This window comes from Embiotoca jacksoni, unplaced genomic scaffold (genome assembly GCF_022577435.1).
Source record: "Embiotoca jacksoni isolate LCO1_2020_lvr unplaced genomic scaffold, fEmbJac1.0.p SCAF_20, whole genome shotgun sequence".
In the NCBI taxonomy this organism is placed as follows: domain Eukaryota; kingdom Metazoa; phylum Chordata; class Actinopteri; family Embiotocidae; genus Embiotoca; species Embiotoca jacksoni.
The window spans coordinates 10374987-10389279 of record NW_027185341.1 but is presented as its reverse complement, the minus strand read 5'-3'; the positions used below and the strand labels follow the sequence as shown (position 1 = coordinate 10389279).

Genomic DNA, 14293 nt, shown 5'->3' with positions numbered 1-14293 from the left:
CAGGCTAAAGGGTTTTAAATCAAAATCTGTATTAACCTTTGATTTCAACAGAGTTAAGGTACTTTCTTTTACTTAAGTGAAGGATATATGATACATATTCTGCTACCAGGCTCACCAGGCTACAAAAGGAAATATTACTAATGCTAATGTTAGGCTCAATAATTCTCCTCCTACCGACTACTAAAAACGTTTTGTGTCTTACTGCCAATGATAACAAGAATCATAGTCGTCGTGACATTTGGAAGTGTGTCACAGTTCCCGCAGTTGACCACTAGATGGTGTGCTCTTCCCTGTTTACGGTCTGAAGGTTTACAGCAGGAGATCCTTTCATGCCCTCCTGGTTTACAAGAAGCTCCAACAAAACTCAAGCTATTCAAATGTCAAATCAGGTTAAAATCAGTGTTAAATAGTACATTAAGTTGGATTACAGCCATGTAGTGTAGATGCAGCCTTTTGTGGATTTTGTTTATAAAATAAGTATTTCTGACGAAGTTGGTTTCCAACTTTCATTCATTCTTTTTCTTCTATTCTTATTTTTTAAGAATAAATCTAAAGCAGTTTTGGATCTCGTGTGCAAATGAAACAGCAGCCAGCGAGCCGGAGGGAAATCCCTCCTGGCTTGCATGGAGAGATAAATGGGTTTACATACCCTCTGTATAGGCCCTACTTACATAACGTGACACCTCTGATACCTGAGGACTTGTGACAGCTCCTGCAGTGTAAATACAACACTGGGGTTCCCTCGCATGTCACGGTGGGTTCACACTGTGCAGGCCCTCTGGTCGGGTGTCTTCATTAACCAGAGGATATCAATCTAATCACGGGCACAGAGGACTCTCCGCCTGCAGGCCAAGGACAGGTCTTTATGGAACGTAAGGAGGAGAACAGAAGGGCTTAACGTCTGGTAATCAGATCCCCTGTTGGACGAGGAGGAGACACCTGCAGCAGGAGGCCCGCAGACGTAACAAAGCTGCACTTCTGGGTGCCTTTGTTGCCCGCAGCACACAATCCACACAATGGACTCCACTGCAGCTGAGTTTGAAATCAAAAGTTGGCAGAACGATTCAGAACAAAATATTTCCTCAATGCAAAGCTGCCTTTCTCCACTGATATCTCCCACCAACACCAGACAAAACACATTAGAAACTAAGATAAAGTAAAGCCCTGACCTGCACTGACTTCCTTGAAATGTAGAGCATGACCTCATTATTTTCATTATTTTTATCTTCTGTTTTTGTTCAAACTGATTTATCTCAGCACCCCCCCCCCCCCCCAATCACAACTCAAAGATTACTGAGGACTTTAAAGGTCAGTATCTGATATGGCCTCACACCTCTAAACACATAGAGCAGCCTCAAATGAACCAGAAGGACTCTGTTTTTTCAGCACGTGGATTCTGATGTCCTCTACGATGTGTTTTAGATTTGATTTTTGCCTTTATTGGACAGTCAAGTAAAAAGGCAGACAGGAAACATGGCTTCTGAGGTGCTCCGCTGTTATTTGGTTTTAGATAAGGAAGATTTGCAAAGACACAAATAAGGAACTGGTGCATATTTCATTGTTTTATCAGTGTCAGTTGGTCATTTTACCAGACAGTGCACTTGTAAAGCAGCAGGTCTTAACAGGGATTTTCACACTATTTCTGTTTCTATTCAGAGATGATAGTGCGATCAGCATGCCAGCAGATGAGCAGCAGCAGCTCAGTCTGTATCTCCAACCAGGCGCCGGTTAATATCTGGAGGTCTGGAGGTAACAGCACACAATCACTGCAGTTATGTGCAGTGAAATGGACTCACAGTGTAAACACGGCTTCAGGGTCTATAGCGCAATAAAATGTGAGCCGTTATCAAACGCCGTTGAGACAGATGATTCAAAAATACATCTGTGGAGATGCTGCTTCAGAGTGATATTTGACTGGAGGCTTACTACGAGAATTTAAAAAGAGACGCTGAGGTGAAATGAGGATAAGACGGCCCTGGGCTTTCTGTAGCCGCAGTGCTGCTTTTACTAAAAATATTTTTTCTGACTTGGCCGTGACTAACTTGATCTGATATGAAAGTGCACATGGGGGTTATTACATTTTAGCCTAAATATGTCAAAGGCTGCAGTAGGATGCATTTTGCATACTGAAATGTTGCTGTGCATTGCTGCATTTACTAACCATTCATTAAATGGTCAAATTGTAAAGGGAAAAATATATGAAATATGCTGCATGTTGTATTGGCTGTGATCCAATATCTTAATACCTAATAGCTTCTGTATTGTCTTTGACTTGGTTCAGGATGCAGAACCTAAAGATTTATTACAAAAGCCCGATGGCACGGAAGGACAATGAAGTCCACATCAATCTGTCTTCCAAATACAAGTCAGAAAGGAGAGCTCATTAGAAGTGGAAAACTATTTATTGAAGTGATGACAGTTAGACTTATACATTTTGGCGGTTAGACGCCGATGATGAGAGGTCGCTTCCTGGAGCGACGTCCCAGATGGATGTAGGAGATTGGACAGGACAGGTGGTGGAGTGGAGTATATGGATTTGGAAATTTGTGTTTATGTGTCACTAAATTATAACATACGACATCTCAGGGCACTGAAGGAACTTAATAAATCCCACATGAGCGACAGCTGGGGGGAAAAAAAACCCTCCTTTTTACGGGAAGAAAATCCTCCAACAGTGAGAAGGAAAAAAAACCCTTTAACAGGAAGAAACCTCCGTCAGGCCCAGACTCCACCTCAGAGGTCACTGATAGGAACTTCAACGGAGATTCCCAGAAAAACCAGATGAATGAGATGGTGATGTTGGGGGGGGGGGGGGGGGGGGGGGGGGGGGCATCAGGAGCTCTGAAAGGCAGTACGACAGAATTACAATGATATTTAAAGAACAGGGATGATAATCTGATTGGATCAAAAACACAGGCTGAGAGATCATTGGGCAAATATGGTGAAGAAAGTTATGTCTTAAATAGTTTATATTTGTAAATTGACTTAATTTAAGGTTTCAGTAATGACACAAAAATAAATGTAATCAGTTGCTACACAGTTTTTTGAAGGCTGATTGCTCCAAGCATCTTGGAGAACTTGCCACAGAAGAAGTGTCTCAGTCTGTGTCAGCGTCTCCCGTCTCCTCACGTAGCCCCAGATTGACTCTGCGATGCCATCTGTTGCAGGACTACATGATGATATGTTTGGGCTGGTTGTCCTGCTGCATCAGATGCCCCCCTAATGTCGCTGTGTGACAAATATCTGAACATCTCAAGTGCCAAAAAAACCTCTTTACCAAAAAAAACCCCCAAAAATATCTTAAATAAATGATAGAAATCACAGCCTTCTTCTGTTGTCCAGAATGAATGAATGAATTCATAAGCACCAAGAAATTGCCTTTATATACATTTATATATATATATATAAACCCTCCTTAAACCCAGATGACATGACTCAGCAACAAATCACAACTTGTTGAGTCACGTTGTGCATACGCATGTCTGTTTGTAAGAGAGAGAGAGAGAGAGAGAGAGAGAGAGAGAGAGAGAGAGAGCGAGGTGGAGGGGGCGGGGCCTCGTAAGCAGACGCCCCGCCTTTGCCATCGCGACAACCTCCCATAGAAAATCTGTCTTGGCTGACTGCGGGGGACTTTTCTTTCTGTTCTCGCAGCGCAGCGGAAGGAGCGCTGCATTTCCTGACGCCGCTCGGTCCTCGCTGCCGGGAAAAAGGGGAGCGAGACGCGGAAAACAGAGGCGCCCTCAGCTCCGCACATACCTGTCCGTGTGGCATGTGACAGTTCGCGAGCGTCTTGTTACGCAAAAAGGAAGGAGAAAGCTCGTCGGGACAGACCGGGCTCGACCTGTAGAGGGGAGAAGGAGCTCTCCGGCGGATCTCGGTCTCCTGCCGCGACGGTGATGGAGCGGCTGTGCGGTCCGGAGCGTCCCTTCTGGGTGAGTGCGTTTCCCCCGTCGCCCCGGTGTCAGCCCCAGCGGTTTGTCACGACCGCCGTGTGTGTGTGCGTGTGTGTGTGCGTGTCACCAAACACCCGAGTGGACACTCCACTCCGCGCTCTACCTGACAAGGTTGCACCGTGTTATGTCACCAGCTGGTTTGTTTCCTCTTCTCTCGGGGCAGCCATTCAGAAGTGCGGTAGCGGACTAAAAATACTCCACTTAATACCATCGAGCGTGTTAACAAGCTGTCAATTAACGTCAGGGGGAACTGCGTACTTTCGGTTTGCCGCGAGAAGAGGCTCCCGAAGCATTGTTCTTTTCTCGGGGGGGACGAACACTTCTTTAAGATCATCACCAGACACGTTGAGCTCCACGTCGGTGTGGTTGGAGGATCTGAGGAACTTCCCGCTCAGTCCGGATGCAGCAGCTCGGTCCCTCCAGGAACATTACACCGAAAGCACACAGGGCAGATAACAATACCAGGAGTCGGAAGGAGCTAATGAACAGCCTGTTAAAGTCACTCTATAGTCCCACTGGGGATTATTCTGTCACATCATACAGTAAACTTCACTTTACCACCGCAGACATCCTTTTAATATTAATAACCAGTATATTATAGGAGATATGATGGATATCACGATGTGATATTCCAAATGAAATGACAAAAATACTGAATACGATTTCATTGCTTATTTCAAGAACGTACAACTACCACATAATACCTGTTATCGTTTTACATGTGAGGATTAACATAACAGCTTCTCTTTGACTAGTCAGTTAAAACTAACATAATACTGGGATTTGTTTCTTTCATAACACTTCAATAGCTCACCTTTTTGGAACTAACTTGTATGTAAGTTTTGCATGTCATGTACTTTATACTGTTAACTAGGACATCTTAATTGACAAGATTCATGATATAATTGTCTTCTTCTGTTCATTTTTTTTCCCACTATTATTGTATAAGCCTCGTCATAGTTTACTAAAACACCGTATGAAGAAGAAGAGCCATTGAATGGCATTAAGCTATAAAATATATATAAATAACAAAATTCTGTGTCCCCTTTAAGCTTTATAAAGAAAAATTGCACAGGGCAGAAATGACATTAATAACAACTTGATTATATAAAGTATATTACTGAATTATACAAAGAAATTACTGACAATGACAGGTACCAAGAATCAAAATAAACAATGCACTTTAACATTCCTGTCAGTTTCATCCTCCTGGTTTTATACAGATAAATAGAAACAGTTGTAAGCGTTCTGTGAACTGATCCCAGTCGGCTCCAATACTTGTAATCGAGTAGGTATTTTATGATTGTTTGATATACATGCCGGCGTGAGCATGAAGAAGTCTGTTTAGAGACGCGTCGCTGTGGTAAATCAGTGGCTGTGGGTGATGTCGAGAAAGTATGTGATGTGTAATTGTTGTGATGGAGATGAGAAACAGTGTGAAGAACAGTTTCCTTTGTTATTTTTTCACAAATAAACAGCGGATGTAAACGTGCAACATTGTCAACAAACATGCAGGCTCGATATACACGGCCAGTTTATTAGGCACGCTGAGTTAAACCATATAACAGACCTACGGTGAACCTGAATGAAGGCTGTAATGTTCAGTGTTTGTTCAAACCACACACACACACACACACACACACACACACACACACACACACACACACACACACACAAAGAGAGATGCATTCATTCATGCTGTAATCTCAGGCTCAATAAATGCCATCAAACTCCAAAACCTTCGCTGACAGACCCGACGAGAAGCGTGTCTTTAGCTTCGTCTTTCAGATGAGAACTGCTATTTGTTCTAATATCAAAACTTTGCTGTGTGATAATTTGTTGAGTGACAAAGCTACCTGCTCAAACGACTGTGCAAACAGTGCTTGTGTTGGGTTTCACCTGCCAGTGTTTGTGCTGCCTCTCGTTTTTCCTTAAAATGTTTTGGGCCGGTTCCACGTGAAACTTTTGACGGCTGTTTGCGTGTTTCTGTTGTTTGTGCTGCAGCGAAGCATCTAATCTCACAGTTGCTCACTTGTTTGACCAGAGCCTGGTGGTGACGTGTTCTTCTTCTCCTTCTTTTCTTATTAAATATTTGGTTGGCAAACTGCTTCTCGGTGAACTTCTGCCACTAGTAGCACTGCTACCCGGTGTCGGTAAAAACAAGGGAATTGAGACGACAGTCAAAATAAACTATTTTAATTTTTAAATATGTTTTGTTGACTACTATGAAAGTAAAAAAAAATCAAGACCGATCCTTAGTATTTATCGTGGTGGACTGAGTTATTATTGTGTTTGAAAGCACCAATAATAAGCCATGCTCAGTCACTAACACTGCACTTGGCAGCATGCTATATATGTGCATCTGCTTCACAGTTAAAGCCTTTGTTGCTTCATGTTGTCTGACTTTTGACAGCTTCCTAGAGGTTGGAAGACTCGCGTTATGGTTATTTAAATGTCTCGGCCATTTGTAATGTGCTTTTTGTAGAAATCCACGTGGTTTATATTCTGCAGCCATATCATGAAGTATTGAATAGCAATTACAGCAATATTGGGGTTTCTGTCTGATATTCACTCTGCTCTTAGCTCTGCTTTGGTCTCCACCAACTCTCCAGACAAATATCGGACTAGTTAGCACTGAACTGCTCCATGATCTTCAGCTACTTGGTAACTTTGCCACTTAAATATGTTAAATGTTGCGGAGAATCGATGCTCTGTGTCTTTGTCACTCTTTCCATTAAAGGTCGTCTTTAACCTGTGGTTCATATGCAAATACGCACGAGTGGCTCTTTACATACGTTACGACGAGTCCTGCGAACACGAGCACGCTGATGAACACCGCGATGATGAAGCCCAACGTTGCACCAAACTGCATCTGATTGGCCTCCGGCTGGATCTGACACTGAGGCTTGTTTTGGAGGCCATCTGAGGTAGCCTGAACTAGTTGCTGCTGTTTACATCCGCTTCAAACAAACTGGAGGCAGTTGTAATCCTCTGGCACTTAGCAGCATGCCGAGTGCAGGTTAGGTTAAATACTAAGATCTGGTCAACGGCTTTAATTTCAATCTGATTGTTTTTAAAGGGTGCTAAATGGAACGCGCTTCTTCTTTATCTCTACCCGACAGTTTGAAAACGGTTTACATCTGTAAAATGTGCACTCGTACTGCTCATATCTTTGTCTCAGCCTTTGAGTGAATAGCCTGAACACAATCTTAATGTAAAGGGAGTTTGGAAGTTCTGCACAGGGAAAGCTTTGTGCTTTTATATTTCACCTTGACAGGATCAAGTCTGTTTGCTTTTATTCCAAAGTGTATCAAATCCACGAGATGAGTCCTTTCATTTATCATTTGTGTCGGTGTAGCTACGTCTGTTTATAGTGCTGTTGCTGTGGTAAATCGGTCGAGACAACATGCAGGGTCCTCTGGTTTCAGTTTGTGTCTAATTGTTTATAAAGATCAGACAGATGAACAGATTGATTTATGTGTGATGAAATTAAACTAGAATCCAGCCTTTGAATTTTACCACACGCCGGATTTTCTTAATGATAACTGAGCAGATTGTTTTATCAGTGAACCATCTGGCCTATAAAATGTCTGCAGTAGTCAAAAATGTGTATCAGAAATGTTCCCAAAGCCTAAAGTCAAATATTTACATTGTTGTTTTTTTGTGTCTTACTATCCAAAGATATTTTAATATTCACACATTTAAGAAGCTGCAACCAGTGAATTTCTGGCATTTTTTTTCTTTATATGATTGTTTAAATTCTTTCTGATTTATTTTCAGCCTATCGAGTAATCAAACAACTCAACGTAATTTATTCAGCTCTAACGAAATGAAGATATTTCGTAATGTATTTTTTCACCTTCGTTTAAATTCAGATGTAAAGAGTGACACAGTTTGTACCAGTTTTCCTCTGCGTCGATATTCATGTCACAAAAACAGTGCCAACAGTCATCAACACAACAGTCGTATTTGTCAACTGCCTGCAGCTACTTAAATACTTCCTGTCGTGCTTTTCTTCATGCCTTATTGCTTTTATGAATTCCAGCTTTTTGCGAGTTAGATGAAACGCTAAGTCGACCAATTAACATGTGTGTCACAATCATTTGTTTGTATTATTCTTGGAATAATGTCACACTGTGTCTCCTGGCAACGGAGGTGCATTCCCTCATTTAAAACCCAAATTGGGGGACATGTGATGTAGATATGTTACACTTTTAAAGCGATTAGCAGGTTGCGTGAGAAGTGTTTCTTGTTTTACTGTGTCTGCTCAAAGTCCAAAATCTTGGCAGAACAAGCTCACCCCAAAGCTGATTTTTGGGAGCTTTCCACTGTCTCACACCCTCTTCCTGTGCAGATGAATATTACATTCTTCTGAGCATTTTAAGGACTTCAGCGTTCGTCTCAAAGTTGAGATTGAAAGTTTGTTCTTGGCACTGGACACCAGTAATTAGCTGCCACCTGCAACTCCTCATCATCGGCTCACTGTGGCAACAATGGAAAAAAAAAAAGAAGAAAAAGAGCTGGTGATGTCGGAATACTGAAAATGACCTGTTGTTTTGTAGATGCATGTTTAAATTACTGCGTGTTGTGTATCCTGTGGCTGTGACACAATACCGTGCATTTTTCCAGCTGAAAGCAGAAGTCTCAGATGTTGAAAATAGTCTTGACTGTCGGAGTTTGCGGACCGTGAGGCTGATATCAGTGAGATGACATTATGATTCATATGCTGCATTATTCCTGCGTCTCCCTGTTGTCTCTGCAGGCAGCGCTGCAGGAACGACCGACTGCCAGTGAGAATTAAAATCTACTACATGTAAAGATAATTATTGAATGTTAGTGTAACGGTTCACAAAACTCACAGTTTGGAGTCACGGTTCGTTTTTAAATGCACGTCTTCTTATTTTTTTTTTCATTTGTTTCCAAAAATGTAAACGTACCTAATTGGCCATAAACCTTTACTGTAAATTAATAATGCTGCTTACCGTCAATAAGAAAAGTTCCTGACTTGTTTACTCTCAAGTATGAAATAAATAACTTAAAAATGGTCCTTTAAGACGAGTGCAACATATTTCAGCTTTAAAAGATGAACAAAGGATCGCTGCCTTTCTCTCTTTTTGTCAAAAACCGAGGACACGGCCATCTGCGCTTGTTGCCGTCACCGGCCCGTCCAATCGCAGTGAAGGAGGGGCGGGGACAAACGCGGTTAACCATCGACACCCGTCGCTGATTGGTCCGGCCTAAAGCGGTTAACCACGACCCGAGCTGTCGGTCGTGAGCGGCGGCCGGTGCAGCCGAGCCGACGGCTTTGCAGGAAGGCCGATTAAAGCTCAGAACGTGCAGTGTGAGCCTCTTCATTGGACACGTTAGACAGAACCGAGCCACCGTCCGCCCGCTCGTCGAGACTAATCCCGCCGGCCGGCTGGAGGAACGTTCCAGCTGCACTTTGCACTCGAGAGGTTTTGTTCCAGGAGAGCACGTTTGGAGACAGAAATAGACTCCTGACAGCTTGCAGCTCACCGGTTGCACTGAAACGGAAGAAGTTTCAATTCCAGCAATTCCTTCATCGTGTCGTTCGGCCCGTGATGACTTTTATATAAGATATAAGGTTAAAACACACACGCACACACACACACGCACATACACACACACGCACATACACACACACACACACACGCGCATACACACACGCACATACACACACACGCACATACACACACGCACGCACGCACACACACACGACGAGGTGTTCTCCAAGAGAACGTTGGGCGGGAAAGTCGAATCCTCTGCAGCAGTTTTAAACTTATTAAGATCCATTTTGTGGTGGAGATTGAAACATGGTGGTGCAGCAACGAGGTCAAAGCCTCTTCAGTAATATTAATAATGGCTGAATTTAAAGCAGTGAGTCCACAAGGCAGAAATACATCAGTTTACACACAAGGTCAACTTTGTAACTTGAACAAATCCCGACTGTAATAGAAATCGGAGAAATTCTCTTCCACTTGTTCAGAAGGCGATTAATCGATTTCTCTGATGGGACTTTTTAACCAACTATTGAAACCGGCTCTTACAAATTGAATGTTCTCTCTTCCAAACATTCAACACAGAAGTTGTAACTATCTACCGATGAAATGAAATCCTGCAGGAACTCATGAGCGACGTGAACGCTCAACAGCAGGGATCCTCTGTCATAAAGCACCAAACAGCGCATCGATTTATTCCAACGATGTAATCCAGAAAATCACAGCTCAGGACATCCTGTTACCAACAACGTAATCCGTGAAATCACAGTCCACACAAAGCAGTGCGAATAGTCTCATTACACTCTCTTGAGCTGTTAATTATTGCATTCCTGGCACATGTTGAGCATGTATTCATGTTTTCCAATGTTTTCACAGTATTTATTATCGTCCCCCGTTAGGTGTAGAAGTACTACTGAGTGAAACCTGTTTCAGTCTGCATCAGCATGACGGTTGCAGTTTATATTTTCACATAAAAATCCCTCAAATGCGGCGTCTTTTTCCTGAAACAGAAAACTGCTGACTCAGCAAAAAAAAAAAACAGGAACCGAGAGCGGTGAAATCTGAGGAACTGAAGAGTGGTGACAGACTTGTGAGAAAGACGTTGCTGAAACGGTGTAGCTGTGTGCGGTGTCAGAGTTTAGCCGTTCAGAAGTGTCATTTATAGCTGGAGGGAAAAAAAAATGACTTCCTTTTAAAAATACGTGACATTAGTGTTTAGTTGCCCGTCGTGTTATTCACGTCTCGTAGAGGGATTTATTTCTGTTTGTACGCTTTGTTGCTTTTTAAAAACATTTTTTTTTATTGGTTTCCATCTCCCAAGTTAAGCAGGAAATCTCCTCCTCCTACTTTTTTTCCCTCCCCGCTACGGAGAGGAATGTCCATCCCATAATCTGCGTTTGAGGAATGACGAGCTCAGATCCACGAACAACATCTGTAATGTTTTCCACGTTGCGGCGGAAGTACACCCAGCCGGCAGCAATCCCCGACCACGACTCCGCTAACGGAGAACAGATGGAGCGACTGACGGCAGGCCTGCACTCACCCCCCCCCCCCCCCCCCACCTTCCCCCTTTACCCCCCCCCCCTCCACACACACACACACACACACACACACACACACACACACACACACACACACACACACACACACACACATCGGGGGGAATTCAGTTGTTACAGCAGCAAAGAAACACCCAAAAACAAAAGGACGCACACAATACGACAAAATGTACAAATACGAGAGAGAAAAATTATTATTTGAGAGAAAAATAAAAGCAATGAATAAATAAATACACACAAACTATATATATACAAAAAAAACCCTAATAAAATAAATAAATACACACACAAACTATATATAAAAAAACAACAACAGTAAAATAAATGACTCCAGATTAGCTGCAGTGCTGCGTGAGGTTTGGGACATCGTCCGTCCAATCGGCAGACGACGACGTGTCGGTGAACCGAGAAGACTTTTGACTTCTAATGAGGTTTTCAGTCACGTTTCACTTCTGCTGCAACAACAGTGGTCAGTGTCTCCTTCAGTCAGTGTCTCCTTCAGTCAGTGTCTCCTTCAGTCAGTGTCTCCTTCAGTCAGCGTGTCCTTCAGTCAGTGTCTCCTTCAGTCAGTCTGCCCTTCAGTCAGTGTGTCCTTCATTCAGTGTGTCCTTCAGTCAGTCTGTCCTTCAGTTAGCGTCTCCTTCAGTCAGTCAGTGTCTCTCTCTCTCTCTCTCTCTCTCCGTCTCTCACTCTCTCTCTCTCTCTCTCCCTCTCTCTCTCTCTCTCTCTCTCTCTCTCTCTCCCACTCTATCCGTCTCTCCATCTCTCACTCTCTCACTTTCTCCCTCTCTCACTCTCTCCCTCTCTCACTCTCTCTTTGTGGATGTTTCTGCTCCTCTCCCTCTCTCTCTCTCTCCCTCTCTCACTCTCTCCATCTCTCCATCTCTCACTCTCTCCATCTCTCCATCTCTCACTCTATCCGTCTCTCCATCTCTCACTCTCTCACTTTCTCCCTCTCTCACTCTCTCCCTCTCTCACTCTCTCTTTGTGGATGTTTCTGCTCCTCTCCCTCTCTCTCTCTCTCCCTCTCTCACTCTCTCCATCTCTCCATCTCTCACTCTCTCCATCTCTCCATCTCTCACTCTATCCGTCTCTCCATCTCTCACTCTCTCACTTTCTCCCTCTCTCACTCTCTCCCTCTCACTCTCTCTTTGTGGATGTTTCTGCTCCTCTCCCTCTCTCCCTCTCTCCCTCTCTCCATATCTCACTCTCTCCCTCTCTCACTCTCTCCCTCTCTCCCTCTCTCCATATCTCACTCTCTCCCTCTCTCCCTCTCTCCATATCTCCCTCTCTCCCTCTCTCCCTCTCCCTCTCTCCCTCTCTCCATATCTCACTCTCTCCCTCTCTCACTCTCTCCATATCTCACTCTCTCCCTCTCTCACTCTCTCCCTCTCTCCCTCTCTCCATATCTCCCTCTCTCACTCTCTCCCTCTCTCCCTCTCTCACTTTCTCCCTCTCTCCCTCTCTCCCTCTCTCACTCTGCTAGTTAACACCAGCGCCGCCTAAATGCGTCTAAATAACGCTGATACGACAGAACCAGCAGCCCGGCCCGTTTCTATTTTTTCTGCTGACCTCGGCTGACTGGCTGCTGGCGGCGGTTTGACTCTCCGACTGAGAGAGTGATATTAACCACCTTCTCACCTCACTCCTCAGACTAAGCGGACTTTCCAAAATGCCAAATTGCCCCTTTAATGTCCAGTTAGCAGCGCCGCGGATGTTTCTGCTCCTCTTCCTCAAAAGTTGAAGCACTTTCCTCCGTCAGATGGAGGTGATGTGGCGTTACGCTCTCAGGAGAACACCACTTTTAAACGTTTTTCCATGTTTAGTTTTAGGAAGTGTCTGTTCCTCCTCAAGCAGGTTTCAGGCTCCTGTTTTCTGAGCTGCTTTTCCACCTTTGTTTGGTAACGTGAAGTGACGGAGCGCTTCCTGCTGCTGCTGCTGCACATTCAAAGTGTCTGGAGACTGTTGCACTCCCTTCTTCTGTTTGATCGGTATTTGTCTCACTCTCATCTGCATTTAATCGGCTTCTTCACAGAAAGATAAGTCGACAGAGCTGACCAATAATAATAATAATAATAATAATAATAATAATAATAATAATCATCATCATCATCATCATATTCTTAACGCATTATGTTTATATCGCGCTTATCAAGACACTCCAAGATGCTTTACAGGTTAAAATGATCAAATCAACACAGTTAAAGCATAAATCGCACAATATTAGTCGCACAATAAAAGCAGATAATAAAAGTAAAGTCAAGATGAATCACAGATTAAACGCAGCTCTAAAACGGTGTGTTTTCATGAGGGACAAGGTAGCTATGGAAACGGGTCTGATGCTGCAGGGCCAGTGAGGTTGTCGTGGCGGTAGGAGGGGATCTGGTGAGGGAGGGACTCACCGGTGGAGGTTCTGGAGGACGGGAGTGATGTGGTCACGGGAGCGAGTGTGAGCAGGCGAGCAGGAAAGTCCTGGATGTGCAATCGTCGAGTCTGGATGTGATGAACTGGTGGATCAGAGTTTCGTCAGCAAGAAGCAGAGTGAAGGGGGGGGGGGATTTTAAGGGGAAAGAAGGCGCTTCTTGTGATCTGATTGATGTGGTGTTCAGGAAAATATGCTGTATTGAAAAGGATGTGGGTTTGGCATGTTGATATTGATTAGAAGACGCTGTAATACCTCACAGGATATAACTTAATCATTTGAATCAATGGTTTTTAGACAAATAAAACCGCGCTGTTGAGTTTACATATTAATCTCCCAGCGACCGGCTGTGTGCTTTCACGTTTTAATTGGCCGGAGCAGTTTGTTGCCATGTGATGTGTTTCACTGCATCGGACTATATGAAACGTGCTGTAGGCAGTCTGACTGCAGTCTGCATCTCCAGTGATATTCATATTTGACATTGACGTTTTAATGATTTCTCACTGCGTTAGTATAGGATCAGTTGATATTTCCTGACTTAAGCCCTACAAAAATTCTCTGTGTTGTAAATGAATCCTTTCAAATTAAGTTTCTGACCTGGCACCAGGTTGCTATCAATGCTTTTACCACCGATTCTATATCAGCCAATTACATTCCATATTGCCCACTTGCAGTACAGGTTATCCATCAGTGGAAACGGGTTCAGTGCACATGCTTTGGATTTTATCCAGGATCCTCAACACGGATGTGTGGCGACATTAAACTCTTCCGTTCTGTTTTTTTGATGACACACATCCAGGTGGTTTACTGGTTTACTGATGGGTCAATAGTCGCCTCCAG

General features: G+C 43.6%; 1 protein-coding gene across 3 annotated transcripts in view; it reads left to right on the top strand.

Moving 5' to 3' along the window:
* The first annotated feature begins 3616 nt into the window (after nucleotides 1–3616).
* abcc3 (ATP-binding cassette, sub-family C (CFTR/MRP), member 3) overlaps nucleotides 3617–14293 on the top strand; it is a 63409-nt gene continuing 52732 nt past the window's right edge. For 2 of the 3 annotated variants that reach the window (XM_069156209.1, XM_069156211.1), the window contains exon 1: nucleotides 3617–3932. In XM_069156209.1, the coding sequence (XP_069012310.1) occupies nucleotides 3897–3932 (36 nt within the window). In that variant the 5' untranslated portion in view covers nucleotides 3617–3896. The remainder of the gene's footprint in view (nucleotides 3933–14293) is intronic. The other variant, XM_069156210.1, reaches the window with a different exon arrangement.